This window comes from Lissotriton vulgaris, unplaced genomic scaffold (genome assembly GCF_964263255.1).
Source record: "Lissotriton vulgaris unplaced genomic scaffold, aLisVul1.2 SCAFFOLD_746, whole genome shotgun sequence".
Taxonomy (NCBI): Eukaryota; Metazoa; Chordata; class Amphibia; order Caudata; family Salamandridae; genus Lissotriton; species Lissotriton vulgaris.
The window spans coordinates 577188-591255 of NW_028253106.1; the positions used below are offsets into that span (position 1 = coordinate 577188).

A 14068-nucleotide genomic window follows, 5' to 3' on the forward strand; every position below is an offset into this window, starting at 1 on the left:
AACAAATACAATCTGCTGGGTTAACATTCTATACATAAGCATTACCTCATTACTACATCACCTCCCCCTTATCAACAAAAACAAACAAAATAAAAATTAAAACTTAATATCTAACATTCATTGAACGTTGTAGGAACTCTTCTCAGTCTTCAATTCCGACTAAAAGAAGTGGAAGGGTACAGACACCTACCAGGGTTGCATTCCCAGATGTGAGCCCCTCGGCGGTTCAGGTCCGCAGGATCCAGACAGCGCAACAACTCCCGCGCCAACTCAGGGTCTGCGATGAAGCGGCGGAAGCCTTTACTGGCCTTGGCCCGCTCCTGCAGGTACTCCAGGTCAGGGACTTCATGTTTCCGCCGCTGCCGCAGCGGAGACCCCGCGGAGGGGTAGGGTCGATACCCGAGGAAGGTGACGCGAGAGCAGCGGAGGCAAGAGCAGGCGCCCACTCTGGAGCGTGCATACGACTGCGGAGGCGGCCCTCGCGCACAGCCCTGCAGGGTGTATGTTCCACCCGTGCCAACAAAGGTCAGCACCCCACAACATCTGGGTGCCATTGCACTTTTGTGACCTTCTACATGGTGCAGGAACGCTGGAGGTGGCACAGGCCGTCAAACCAAAGAGCACACAGGCTTTTACTTCCGCTTCCGGAGCACACGGAATGTAAACAGGACGCTCTAACAAAGCACTAGAGCGCTAACTCACAATTTACGTTGTGCTAGCATCAAGCGAAAGGTGCTGGATAAACCACATTCACAATATCTTCCCTTCTCTGAGACTGCCTGAATTTGTAAATGGCTCGGGTTTTACATGTCCTAGCGATCTGCTGCAGCATTGGAGGCCGTAGACAAAGTACATTCCATAAAACGCCACTATCTTTCGGACTGTAAACGCGCTTGAACCGTTTGGTGTTTTCACTGTACTTTAAACCGCAGGTGCTCTTAGTGTAAAGAACCCAAAGCAAATAAATATTGATTTTTCCACTGACAGTCTGTTGGGACTTTCCCCGCAAATAAATAAATTACGGCAAATCGGACTAGACCCTGTTATGGAGGTGTTCGCAGCCAATCAAGTCAGTGTAAGCATGTTTTATGTAGCAGTCCAATATTGAATCCAGCAATCCTAACTGTACCATTGGGTAGGAGCCCTTTGGTCAATTGTCAATTGGCTGCATTGCCACAGAGAGTGCAATCAGCTGAAACAACGATCAAGTGCTCTTTGGATGTTGATCGCTGAAGCCGGAGCATGCCCTCTGTTCACAGTATGTACCTGTGCACTTGTATGTCTTCCTACAGTTGACGGATTTAGATGTCAATGCAAAAAAAACATTGACTGAGTACTCCTCAAGGAAAGCTACAGCTGGTGCAATTACTGGGACCGAGTAGGTGCCAGGCCCGAGAACATCTGAAAAACAAGTCAGGTCCCGGGCTGGCAGCCAATCACAGCGCCCCGGGGAATGACGTCACGGGGGTGTCCCGGGCCGGCAACCAATCACAGCGCGGCCCGGGACACACGGCATCAAGGGGCGGGACTTAAAAAAAGAGTCAAACGCCCACGATTCGCGTTCTGACCGGGAGAAAGTGATTGACGCTGATGTCTTCCAATGGCTAGCCTCCATTTACGGAGCTAGCCAATGGAAGACAGAGCCGGAACCAAAGCCCCATATCTAGGACATAAGATTTCGTCCTGGACGGAGCAACTGCTACGCAGTTGCTACGGTCAGGTCGAAACCTAAAAAGGGAGCTTGTGAACACATGCATAAACACATGAATACTCTCTAATGTATAGTAAGCACATCTGATGCTTCCATGAAACTAAACCCAAATGCAAACCTGTTCTGAGTGGGGGGGCATTTGTAAAGCTACAGCTGCCCCAGGCAAATGACTGCTTGTGATTAATAGAGATTGTGTACATATAAAAGGTTTGGAAACTGATCAGCCCTGACTGTGCTGAGTTCTGCCACCAGGCAGAGGATGATCTGATTCTAGAGTGACACCACAACAGGTATTGCCACTATAAAAGTCTTGGATATGTTTGAGCAACTGCAGGCGACCTATCCTTTATTTACTGCATTGACGAGGGGCACCGGACAGCATGAACATGTCTGTCCTAGATTCAGGCCATTTTGGATGTTCGATCTGGAGTGTCTGTACAGTCATTGGCTTCCTTAGCCAGGACAAGAGTATGGAAGGAGAGAGCAAGCTTTACTTTTGAGCTGGAACATTTTTTTGTAATTCACTCCTCTTAAAGGTTGTTTAAGCTGTGCAATTCTTGGAAGCATAGTGTACGGCTGGTTTCTTGCATTTAATGACTGCATGCATGATTTCAGAGTCTGCTTCAAGAGCAATTTCCTTTCCTGTGCACATGCAGGTTTTGTAGATGCTCCTATACTGGTATTTTGGTTCATGATTTGTAAGAACTTTGGATACCCATTGTTGGAAATGACAATCTTTTGCGTGGTGTTGCCCCAGATTTTTAAAAACTTTTTCTGGACCTGTTTTTGCTAGCCATGGGACTCTACCAGGAGGAGCAACGTACGCAAAGTGCTTGTGATTTTCTCTCCAAACAGGTCAGAATTTATGCCCCTACCTGGCACATCATTTGTAACTTTAATATATGCTACAATTTCAGGGGTCTCCAACTAGTAGCTCGAGCTACTAAAGCTCTCCAGCTAGCTCTGAGCTAGGCTCTCCTGTATGCAGCCCAGCTTATTAAACTAGAAAGCTTTTTGCGTGGTTATTACACATATAAAAAAAATTGACACTAATAGTCGCTCTCAATGAGTTTCATTGAACATAAGTAGTTCTCAGTTCAGAAAAGGTTGGAGACCCCAGGAAATATGTACTGAGGGCCTGTAAATTAAGTGCTACTCATGTACTGCAGCAGTCATTGTGTCACTGATTAAAGTAGCACTGTAAAATATGTCTCTAGGCCTGTAATTGTAGCTTGAGTGTTGCAGTTTTATGGGTTAAATCTTTTTTTTATTCGAGAGCATGCTAAAGCAATGTTCCCATTAAATGCCTCCGGATAGACACTTCAATTAGAATAATTGGCATCGTTCAGCTATAAGAGGAAGGGGAGAAACGAGAAACATCTCAATAGGAAGTATTAAAAGTGGGAGAGAAGAGAAGGTAAACTCATTCCCACCCTTAACCAACGCTCCCTCCCAACCCCTAAGTCCAGATCACCATTGCTAATCGATTTATACCTAGATGATTTACCTCGTATATATACAGAATTACTCATGTGGTGAGGGTAGCATCTGGCAAAATAAGAGTCGTAGATATTTTGAGAAAGTGAGTTCTCTGAAATCATGCGTTAGAATGGATGAATAAAGACACCAGAGTTTCCCAAAGTTTTCACCTTGATTTGTGAGGGTCATAGGTATTCTTTCCATGCCCTGTACAAACCATAATCAAAGCAGCCAACTTGTATGGGTGGGTAGTTGTGGTGAGCTCTAGTATGTTAGAATATTCTGTAACGCCGCTCCGAGTGCAAGACCTATTTGTCTGCCACGTTTAGATTTCAGGGGGTAGGTTAAGGGGTTAGAAAGACCTAGTTAAACGTAAGCCAGAAATCTAGGGTCTTTTGAGATTGCTGTCCAGTATGGTTGGAGTCGGGGGCATTACCATAGGATGTGCCCTAAAGTCCCTTGGCTTCTGCATTTTTGCCAGCACCTGTAGCTACAGTTCAGGTACCTTTGATGTAGCCTGGCTGGTGAGGTACCAGTACGTGGTAATTTAGATTACGGTTTGATCCTGTTAGGTATTGCTGGCAGTGTGGGCTCTATGGGGTATGTCACTCCATTCTTTCTTGCTAAATTGCCTCCTTAATTCCTGCTCCATCTGTGCTGGCCAGCATTATGTACATGTTTGTGGGATTGTATTAAGAACATGTAGGTCTGAGATGAGACCTTTGTCGTGTGAGATGAGCCAGTGTTCATATGCTGTAAGTTCTCGCTATGTATGGTTTATTGCTGGGGTATATGAGCCAGTGGCGGAGTTGGGGTGTGCAGTTTTAAACTATTTTGACCTTTCAAAACAAAACTTTTGCCTGCCTTAGACTTTCCTTTTCAACACTTGTGAGTCACCCCTATGGTACGCCTAAAAAGCCCATAGGGAATGGTGCATGGTATTTAAAAAGTAAGATCTGTATATTTGTCTTGCATGTCCTTGCGGTGATAAACCTAAAGTTGTTTTTCACTGTGGCAAGGTAGGCTCTCCCATAGGGTAACACTGGTTTACACTTTTATATTTAAAAAGTGCTAAATTTAGTTCGGGAGCAGCTAGAAGCACGTTATAAGGACTCATTTCAATAGTTATCTAAAATCCAACTTAATGTTAAAGTTGTATTTTGGAAATTACCCTTTAGAACGTTCTTATTTTGCCTAAAGCCAAGCAGGCCTTTGTCAGTGGCCAGTGTCATAAGATTGCTGATGGCTCCCCTGAGCTGAGATTTGGATTGTTCTCAGACAGTGGACAAAGTGCTTGGGTGTGGGAAGGTATTTTTCTTCATTGAGCAGGATGGCCTAGGGGCTATGTACAAACCCTTCCTGAGGTTCAAAGTATACCTACACCGTCACTGGCAGATGTAGCTTGCACCAAGGCCTACCCCTCTTTTGCTATCCTAGGCAACTTGACTCCAAACCTAGTTGGGAGGGGAGCTGCACTAGGTTTGGTTTGGAGTGACCACTAGGGAGCGTTTTCCAGTTGTTACAACCACACTTCTGAAGGGGCACAGGGACCTGTAATCAGGGCAAGAACCGTTCTGCCAGGTGGTAGTTTGGGTAAGATGGGCACTGTGGGATAGTTTACATTAAAACAGAGGGAGTGCTGCAAAAGTGGGTAGTCCTTCCTGAAGTTTTACCCCATGGGTTATGGAGTGGCCAGGCATTTTCCCCACTCATAGGCTGCACTGGGCATAAATGTGCTATCACCAGTACCACCACCTCAGAACATTCCCAGACCTTGGAAGAATCAAAAGGACTGTCCTTCTGTCTGAAGAAAATGAAGGAAGACTTAAACTGCATATCTTGGGTTAAGGACCCCAAAAGACTCCAAGGGTTAGTTGTCTGACTTGTATTTTTTCTACAAGCGCACACCAAGCTTCCAGAGGTCCTTTTCCTGCTACTGCTCAGCTTACCAGTATAACTGAACTTGTCATGGACACTGCTGCTGGCCTCTGTTGAAGGGATTCAAAGGAAAGGGAGTTACCCCAATGTTAAATTAAAGGGACTGGGTACAGAGAAACAAAAACAAAGTCCCTCTACTCAAGATAAAAAGGGCAAGGACTTTCACCCTGAACCAAGTGTCAATGGTTCATAAAGTTATCTAATTTTTAATAAAGGAGGCGATTATTATACAGTAGCAATTATCTATTTTCAAGAATACAGCACTTTGATCTACAATATATTTATCACATATTATGTAAAAGTCAATTATAAATTCAAAACTAATATAAAAACAAACATTGGTCAATGATTATGCACAAACACATCTTTGTTAGGACACATGCCTATCCATACCTCCCAGAATGGGTAACAATCTTATTCCTACAAGTTATCAAATAAAATTATTAAAGTCGACGCAGCGTTTTGGTGATCTTTAATGGTTCCACCTTCAGGACTAAAGTTTCATCAGATCTAAATACAAAAAGGTCACATCAGATTTCCAATAATGAGAGTGCAGATTCAACATTAAAAACACTTAAACATTTTTCTAGATATTCTATATAGCTGTTTGGGACAAGTATTATTCTCATTCTAAACCCTTTTTTGTTACAGAAAGGTTGTTTATAAAAGGATATCCCATTTTCTTGTTAAACATACTGTAAATGACATTGCACTACTCCGCCTTCCAACAAACACTAACACTTGGCCTTATTTCTTTTATACGTTTCTATAATCCACGAAGATCTCATACCAAATCCGTTATTAGTATGCACATGGGCTGCACTGGCTGTTATTCTATTGTACCAGTACAGCTCTGTATGAATTAAAAAAAAAAAAAAAAAAAACTCACACCACTCACATAGTCAAATGTTTTTACAAATGTAAACCCAGAGGCCAGGGACAGGATAAGCACCTCTACCCCCACTGGCAGAAGGGTTCTTACCTCATGGTTTTGACATGCAGTTTGTAGCCCCCAAAGCCATGCGAATCATCAATTCTGAGAGTGGGCGGAACTGGCATGTTTGAGCTGTTTTTTTTTTTTTCTGCACTGGGAGCTTGTTCCATGCTGCAAAATCAGTACAAACAGCAGGGCACGCCACAGGACGCTGCTTCTGCCACTAGAGTAGATTTTCTTCTCGAGTAACCCCTTTCTCACCATGAATGCTCGCAACCACCCTTGTTGAGTTTCTTGCAGGGTGCCACCAAGGCACCCAAAAATTGCACTAGGGAATGTTAATTCTCGCTTGCCAACTTAGTTAGCAAGCTGCGTGCGAGAAACTCCGCCACGCGGCAGTTGGCGGAGTATCGCCGGAACTCTGTATTATAACTTATATAAGCATAACGTGGAGTGGGCAAAACTCTGCAAACTCCACCGGCGGAGTAAAATTTTGCTGCCAACCCGTAATCCTACAGACTATTGTACCGGTGGAGAGTAACTTGTGCTGAATATATTCTGAGCATCTACTGCGGCACTTCTGACATGAATGTTGTGGAAAAACATACAAGGTCAGTCAAAAGTTTAAATGGGGACCCCCCCAAGGTTACTTCTCTAGAGTTTCCATTTTCCATCCAGAGAAGGAATTAAAATTCTGCACAACCCTAAAGTGTTTGCAATGCCAATACAGCAATTGGACCTACCTGCCCATTCCCCTCTGAATTTAGTTACTTTTCTCCAAGCATTCAGTCCACGGCAGATTTGGTAAGCCTGTTGTAAATACCCAGTCCACCTCCCTGACCCGTTAGAGAATGAAGTGAAATGCTGTTTGATTTCGGGGGACAATGAATGTTGCTGCTCAGTATGTCCACACCCCAACCCACTTAACATATTATCCTTAAAGGCATGCTTCGAAATTATTTTTCTGAAATCTTAAAGCACTGAACACTCTAACATATATGCAAGTATTGCGTTCTCGAAGTAAAATATGAAGTGGAGTTTCTTTGAGTGCACGGCTTGACCAAATGATGCTGTTGCCTCAACTGCGACATTGAATAATTGCACAATTACACAATTTGTCGCATTGCTCACATGTGTGTGAACTCCTGTGTAAAGTAAATTTGTAACTTAACGGGCAAACTAAATAAAGGTTATCCAAGAAATTCAGTATTGGTAAATGTTACCACAAGACACATGCCTAGTCCAAGGACACTGACTTGGTTGCATGTGTTGCGAGCTCTGCTGCTCCGGGCATTGTCAGTAAAAGGATGACCGGTGTGAGATGCTTTGTGCTCGTCCGGATTAATTCAAATCCAAATATTGTGAATAGCGCCCATAGAGACTTTGTTTGTGGAAAATAACAAAACACATTTTTTACATGTTTTAGAGCCAAGCTGAACCTCCCAGTGGTCCCCCTCCCCTTTATTAAAGGAACTGGACTCCTTTCTCATCACAATCGGCGGGGTGGGGGGGTCTGGTCGCTGTCTGGTGGCTCTATCTAAATTGCAGTTACAGGCTGACCAGGGGTTTCGGGCACCATCCTTTGAGGTGTACTTCTTGGCAGCACAACTACAGTGGCCTTCTCATTGGACGGCTGGATGTTACAAGATGGAGCCTCTGCAGAGGCAGGCTCATTGTCCATTCCTGCTCAGGCGACTACTCCTTCCAGGCTCCCACTCTGCGGCTACATGGCCCCTGCATGTGACAGAGGCGCAGACGTGCATGTCCGTGATCCATTGCCTCTCGGACTGTGACCCCTATAAACCCATGACATTCCTATGGTCGACTCGCCCTAGGGGCGAGACTAGAACACTGCAGAGGACCTACGGGTTTGGACGGCACATTCTCTCCTCGAGGCGGATGACCTTTTCGTGGAGAGGGACCATCTCCCTTAGGCCCAACTAGCTGAACAGAGCTACCACCAGGACAGTTCCTACTCCTTTGATGGCTCCTTCACACTTGGAGCCCTCTGGGACCTTTCCGAAGGGGAACCTGAGACACACCCGGTACTGCAGACAATTCAAACTATGGGACCAGGATGCCACCTCATCACTTAGTTGTATAGGGGACTAGACAGCTATATCTCCCCTTTGCCTCAAATGAGAGGAGGAATTCAGGCAGGCCCTACATGAGGAGTGGAAACTTGCACTTGAATTTCTGAAGAAAGTCTCCTGTAATTCACTTTTTAACAAATATACAGTTCTTCATACTACACAGGGCATACCGAACACCTGGGCACTTACATCACCAATTTCCAGACTCCGTTTGAAAGCCCCTACTACCGTACTGTTGATGCCATGCTACGCTTATGCAAATGCTGTGGTCATGCCTTGCCCTTCATTCTGCAAAAACAGTTGATGGACAGAATGCAGAACAATGTCATACATTCACCCCAGTACAGAGATCTGGGCCTAAATCCGTCGTTTTATTTTGCACTACACACCACCCCAGTTCAGTCATGGCCATATGCAAATCAGCCTTGACCCTGTGCCTCATGGGAATAGTCCAACCCGAACTGCCAAGCCATGTCTTTCCTGGACCGGAATCAAGCATCCTAGGACTGGTTTCTGGCTATCAGCCGTCATCAGCCAGGATAGCTTGACTCCAGTTGTGTGGAGAACATGGGACTCGCGTCTGAGCACACCCATCCCACTCGGGGTGACAAATGCAAAAACAGTTGATGGACAGAATGCAGAACAATGTCATACATTCACCCCAGTACAGAGATCTGGGCTTAAATCCATCGTTTTTTTTGCACTTCACACCACAGTTGGCAGGGTATGCTCAGACGTGAGTCCCTCGCTCACTTTGCCACTGGATTCAAGCTAGCCTGGCTGATTACGGCTGAAATGGCAGAAACCGGTCCCAGGATGCTTGTTTCCGGTCCAGGGAAGACATGGCTTTGGCAGTTTGGGCTGGACTGTTCCCATGAGGCACAGGGTCAGATTGATTTGCATATGGCCATGTCTGAACTGGGGTGGCGGAGTGAGCTAAAGAATGGTGATGGATTAAACCCAGATCAGTTGACTGGGGGTGAGCGTTTGATTTGCTCAAACACTCCGTCCACCATCCCTTTTTGTATCGCTTTGCCCTTCATTCTGTGTATGACACACTTTGGGAAGTCTGTATGTGACTGGAATCATAAATAAAAGAAAAATCATTTGGAACTAAGAACATTTGAATGTATTCATTGAATCTAAGGAGAAGATTGTGAAGAAACAATTTTGTTTCAAGTGAAGTGTGTGCTAATCTTAGTGACTGGTTATTCCAGTCTCATACAGACCATAAATTCAAGGGCACCGACACAGTGCAACAGATTACGGAGCACAACAGGAACTATTCTGAAGCAAATACCTGACAAACATAGGAATAGGAGTAAATCGAGTGCATAGGGATACCAAATCACCAGCACTTACGGAAGTCACCAAGCTTCCATATATCTCCTCTTGAAAGGCATGCTCCCATGGCGTTTTTAGGAGAAGAAAGCAACACAAAGTACAAATTGTGGTTTGCAGCCCTTGCACTACTGCTGGCAAAATGCACCATCACACTACTCTGGCTGTCACCACTTCCCCTGCCGATAGAGGCCTGGAGAGGTGCCCTATGCAAATGGGGCGCAACAGAGGAAGACCCGCTCCATAATGAGGTCCAGTGGCTCCCCACAATGGGTTGGTCATCTCCTGCATTTTCAGCTGTTGGGTGAAGTTAAAGGCGCCACCCTCTACACCCCAGGTCCCTCACAAGTAGCTCAATCGGTACACCTCCCACCCACTGAGTAGGCCCCAACTGCCGTGATTACACCACCACCATGTACCCCCGATTCTCCCTCTAAACGCGTGAAGGGCCTTCCCCCCCCCCCTTAACATCACACAGGTTTGTTGCACTGTCTCTGGATCCAATGCGAATCCCCCAAAAATTCGCTCACCGCCATATCCCCCCTCCCCCACACCTTCTATATCTGTTCATAACCACTGCGTTGGCCTTACACACCCGAGAAGAAGCTCACGCAATGTGTATCCCAGCTCATTCACTCTCACGACTTCCCGTAACACGTCAAAGTCCTCACACAGTGAGGTTCCCATGGGAAATGTGCAATTTTGTTGCCTGAATCTCAAATGTTGATAATATGCAGCATAATGGAACCTTAATTGTCTGACGTAGTTGAAATGTTTAAATGCTAAGCGCAAATAAAAATAAAAGTTTAGAACCAAGCCAGTGGATACATTAAATCCAGGACAATGTTGCAGTCTTAATTCTCATAGAATACTTTTATCATAGCTGCATCTTTGCCTCCGCAGATATGAAGATCGTGTTTGCAAGTGGTAAGAAAATCAAAATGCTTGAAGTTGGATTCCCGAGAGACGACGTGAAGGTGACCCTGGTGCAGGAATTATCAAAAAATCTCAAATTGATGGACGTAGATTGGAAAAGAAATCTGGTCTATTGGACGGATACCAGTGGCCAACTCATGCGTTCATCGGGCTTGCTAGGAAGTGTTCAAGTGCTGCCAACCGGTGGTGCAGGTAACGCTGCTTACATTCAGTCTCTTGTATATTTCTGGCTTTTCTTTTGATGCCATTAAGCACTTTAGGAATTGTATTTTAGGTCGGTTGACTTCACAAACCACACCCACGTAATCAAGTTGTTTATTCCACTTTTCGTATTCGATCCTTTAAATGAGGCTCTAACTGATTTCTAACGTGCTCTCCATTTCTTAGCACACAAACAGTTTTTCCATTGCACCAGAAGTGATTTATTGCAAAGGCACATCTATATTTATTTGTATGTAGAATGGCAGTGCAAAAATATTTTGAGCTGAGCAGTGCAAATGTGGTGCATGTTCCATTCTTTCAGGGCAAAATTGCTCCTTTGCAAAGTGGGGACATCAGGCCAATATATATCTGGCCTCATGAGCTTTCTGGTTCCAGATCCATACGCATTCTTAGCGGAAGGCAGAATTTCCACCTATTTGGCAGGTGGGGAGATTTTGGGAAATACAGTGATTCTCGAATGAATGACTGTAATGCTTCATCTAACACTTCTGGGGTTTCTAACAGCTGTTAAGAGTGTCGATTTGTGTTATCCAGTTATATGGTCCTCAGTGTACCAAAATCAGTAGTGTGGAAGTGTAAGTTTGCCTTTCTGGCACTCAAACCTGTGTTTACAAAATCTCACCAGCAAATATTTATCTGAAATCTAGGAAGATGTACTTGTGATTTTTTGATCTACATCTGTAGTAGGGGCATGCAAAGCTCTCCCTACGCAAGAAAGTTAATGATTTTTCGGCCTTTATCAAATTTCGGTCTCGGTTTTTGTTCACCTGTGTAATTCAAGAGGATTTTTACCCCATTGAAAGATTCTTTAATCAACCTCTGTAAAGGTATCAAATGTACACAAAACATCTCTGCAATTTTCAATTTTCTGATACATTTTGTTGCGAGAGTCGCAATTTTAACATAAATGTAGACAGAGTTAAACTTCAAGAAGCTGTAAAGCTCCCAAGAACTTTGTGAAGGTTAAAAGAAGTATGAAAACCTTTGCACACTCCTTAGACCTACCCAAGTCAGTGAGAAATCAAACCTTTTTTTGAGAAGGTTCTCCTGTTCATAGTGGTATCTGATATGCAGATAGCACAGCTGTTCACACAAGTTCTGCCCATTCTAATATTACTTTGGTTACGTTGTTTGCTCTGCCCTCTTAGGAAAAACAGCGATCGCACAGTAAGCAAAACTAAATATATCCTGGTTATGCCTCATTTATGGATTTGTTTCTTGTGTGGCATATTTTAGTCTTCTTGATTGACTTTCCCGGAAAGAGTCCCAAACTCCCCTTTGGCCTCTGATCCCCGTCCTCCAGGAACACAAAGGACGAGAAGTGCCTAAGCCGTAAGAAGGGGCAGGCATTCTGATGTCTGATATGAAGGTAGATGCCCAAGGTTGCGGCTTCTAGGCTTCCTCCCGGACTGCACGAGGGAGAGAATACCGGCTCCCACACAGCATTGTTGGCAGGGCAGGAGTGCTTCCCACACTGCCCCAACATGACCAGAGCTGTGGGTGCCCCAAGTAGCACTCATCTTAGATTAAAAATTGAATGTTGCGGTTTCCAAACACAGCTGGAGACCTGCTGTTCTATTTGCTGCTCCTGCGTGGGCTTGTTTGCATGTTTACCCTCTGCTTGTGGTGCCCCAGTTTGGGTAGTTATTCAGACAACAGTTGTCCCATCTCAAGGGAATACATGAGGAATAAATATAGACACAATCGTAGCTATAGACTTGTCCAGCCAGACTGTGGTCTAATATTTTTACTTCTGAAAAATAGAGCAGATTACACAACAGTACACAATCTGGGGCACAAGCCTGTACCGAACTAAAACACATGTGCAACTGACACACACTAATGACAAAGGAACCCCCAGCCAGACGCCACGATTGAGACGCTGCGTATGCCCTGCACCCGGCTACCACGCCGACCGGCAGCCCTCAAGTGCCATTACGCACTAATGAATCCGAGCCGCATCTAATTGGTTCTCGGCATCAGAGGCTTCTAATATTAGGCATAAGAATTATTTCCTGATGATGATCTATGTATCTAGCTAACAGATCGAAACGCCGTCGACTCAAATGACACCTTATACAAAACTGCACTGTTATAAATTGATGTAAAGGTGTAGACTATGTTGTGATGTAGTATGACATTGTGTAAACTCTAGTACTTCGAACCTCACGCTTGTGCCTACAAGCCCTCTTGTTCCTTTGTCATTAGTGTGTCAGTTGCACATGTGTAAGTTCGGTACAGGCTTGTGTTCCTCATGTATTCCCTTGAGATGGGACCACTGTTGTCTGAATAATGTTACCCCAAAGGTCCCCTCTGATCTAATTGGGTCCCTTGTTTCTAAATATATCTAGTTTGGGTAGTGGCATGACCAACATCAAGGAGTGTCCTGGGGGAGGTGCAGGTGTTGTCGCAGCCCCCCACTTGTGTTTAAAAAAAAAGATAAAAATAAAGGTCTCCTGGGTCATTGAATGCATGAGTTTTTTCAGAAGCTGTTTGCCATGTCTAACAGCGCTCGTGATCTGGTACCTCCCAGATGGTTGATATCTCACCGCTGAGACATTGTCCATCTTTAGGAGGATGCACTTTTGAATTTGATCTTTGGTCCAGCAATAGACAGTAAGCAACCCTGCCAGGAGTTAGTCAGTTTGTATAAACTCAACTCTTGTGACCAGCTTCCTCCTGTGGAGAAGTCCCTAATGTGAGTGGAAAATAGGTGTGGGAGCACACTGCTTCACCTCCCAGCAGGGTCGCCCCTAAGCATCATGGTAGATGTAGTCCGACAAGCGAGTACACTTGCAAAGTCTTTACAGTGTTTCACCAGGTGGGTGCAGATTAGTGCTGGCCATCTCTGGACACGTGTTTCTAGATTATCTGTCATCAGCAGAGATTAGGCATTATTTGGGGTTGCTGAGCAGGCTGCCGTATCCTTGGAACGTAGTATCTCTCCAGGCGCGCAGGTGCCTCTCCACGAGCATCGGGGGCTGCCGCAACGTTGCACACCCCAGCAAGGGGGGGGGGGGGGGTCTCAAGGCAGCGCCGGGCCGCGACGGTGATTTTCGGCGCTGCCACACAGCGCGAGGACAGGACAAGGGGTAGGCTCCCTTTCTTTTTATAAAGTCCCCTCACAGTCTCCTCAGCACCCGGGCTGCGACGGTGATCTCCGGCTGCGACAAGGGGTAGGCTCCCTTCTTAATTAATTATACGGCAGACAGCGCGCTGACACGAGGGTAGGCTCCTCCAGCGTGATTCTCCTCAGGAGAATGGCGCTATTCACAGCGCACTACTCCTCCCTCTGCCCACACAGTCCTCAGGGCCAACAGCACTTCGGGGGTCACACCAATCACAGGGCACAGTCCCTTGGGGGCACAATCCTCCCCAGGCAGCTCCACAGGCAGTAACAGTCTTTGGACTCCC

At 45.4% G+C, this 14068-nt stretch overlaps 1 protein-coding gene across 1 annotated transcript in view; it reads left to right on the forward strand.

Moving 5' to 3' along the window:
• LOC147661164 (prolow-density lipoprotein receptor-related protein 1-like) overlaps positions 1 to 14068 on the forward strand; it is an 887002-nt gene that overhangs the window by 552871 nt on the left and 320063 nt on the right. Inside the window, exon 13 of the mRNA XM_086951270.1 lies at positions 10400 to 10624. Within this exon, the coding sequence (XP_086807396.1) occupies positions 10400 to 10624 (225 nt within the window). The remainder of the gene's footprint in view (positions 1 to 10399; positions 10625 to 14068) is intronic.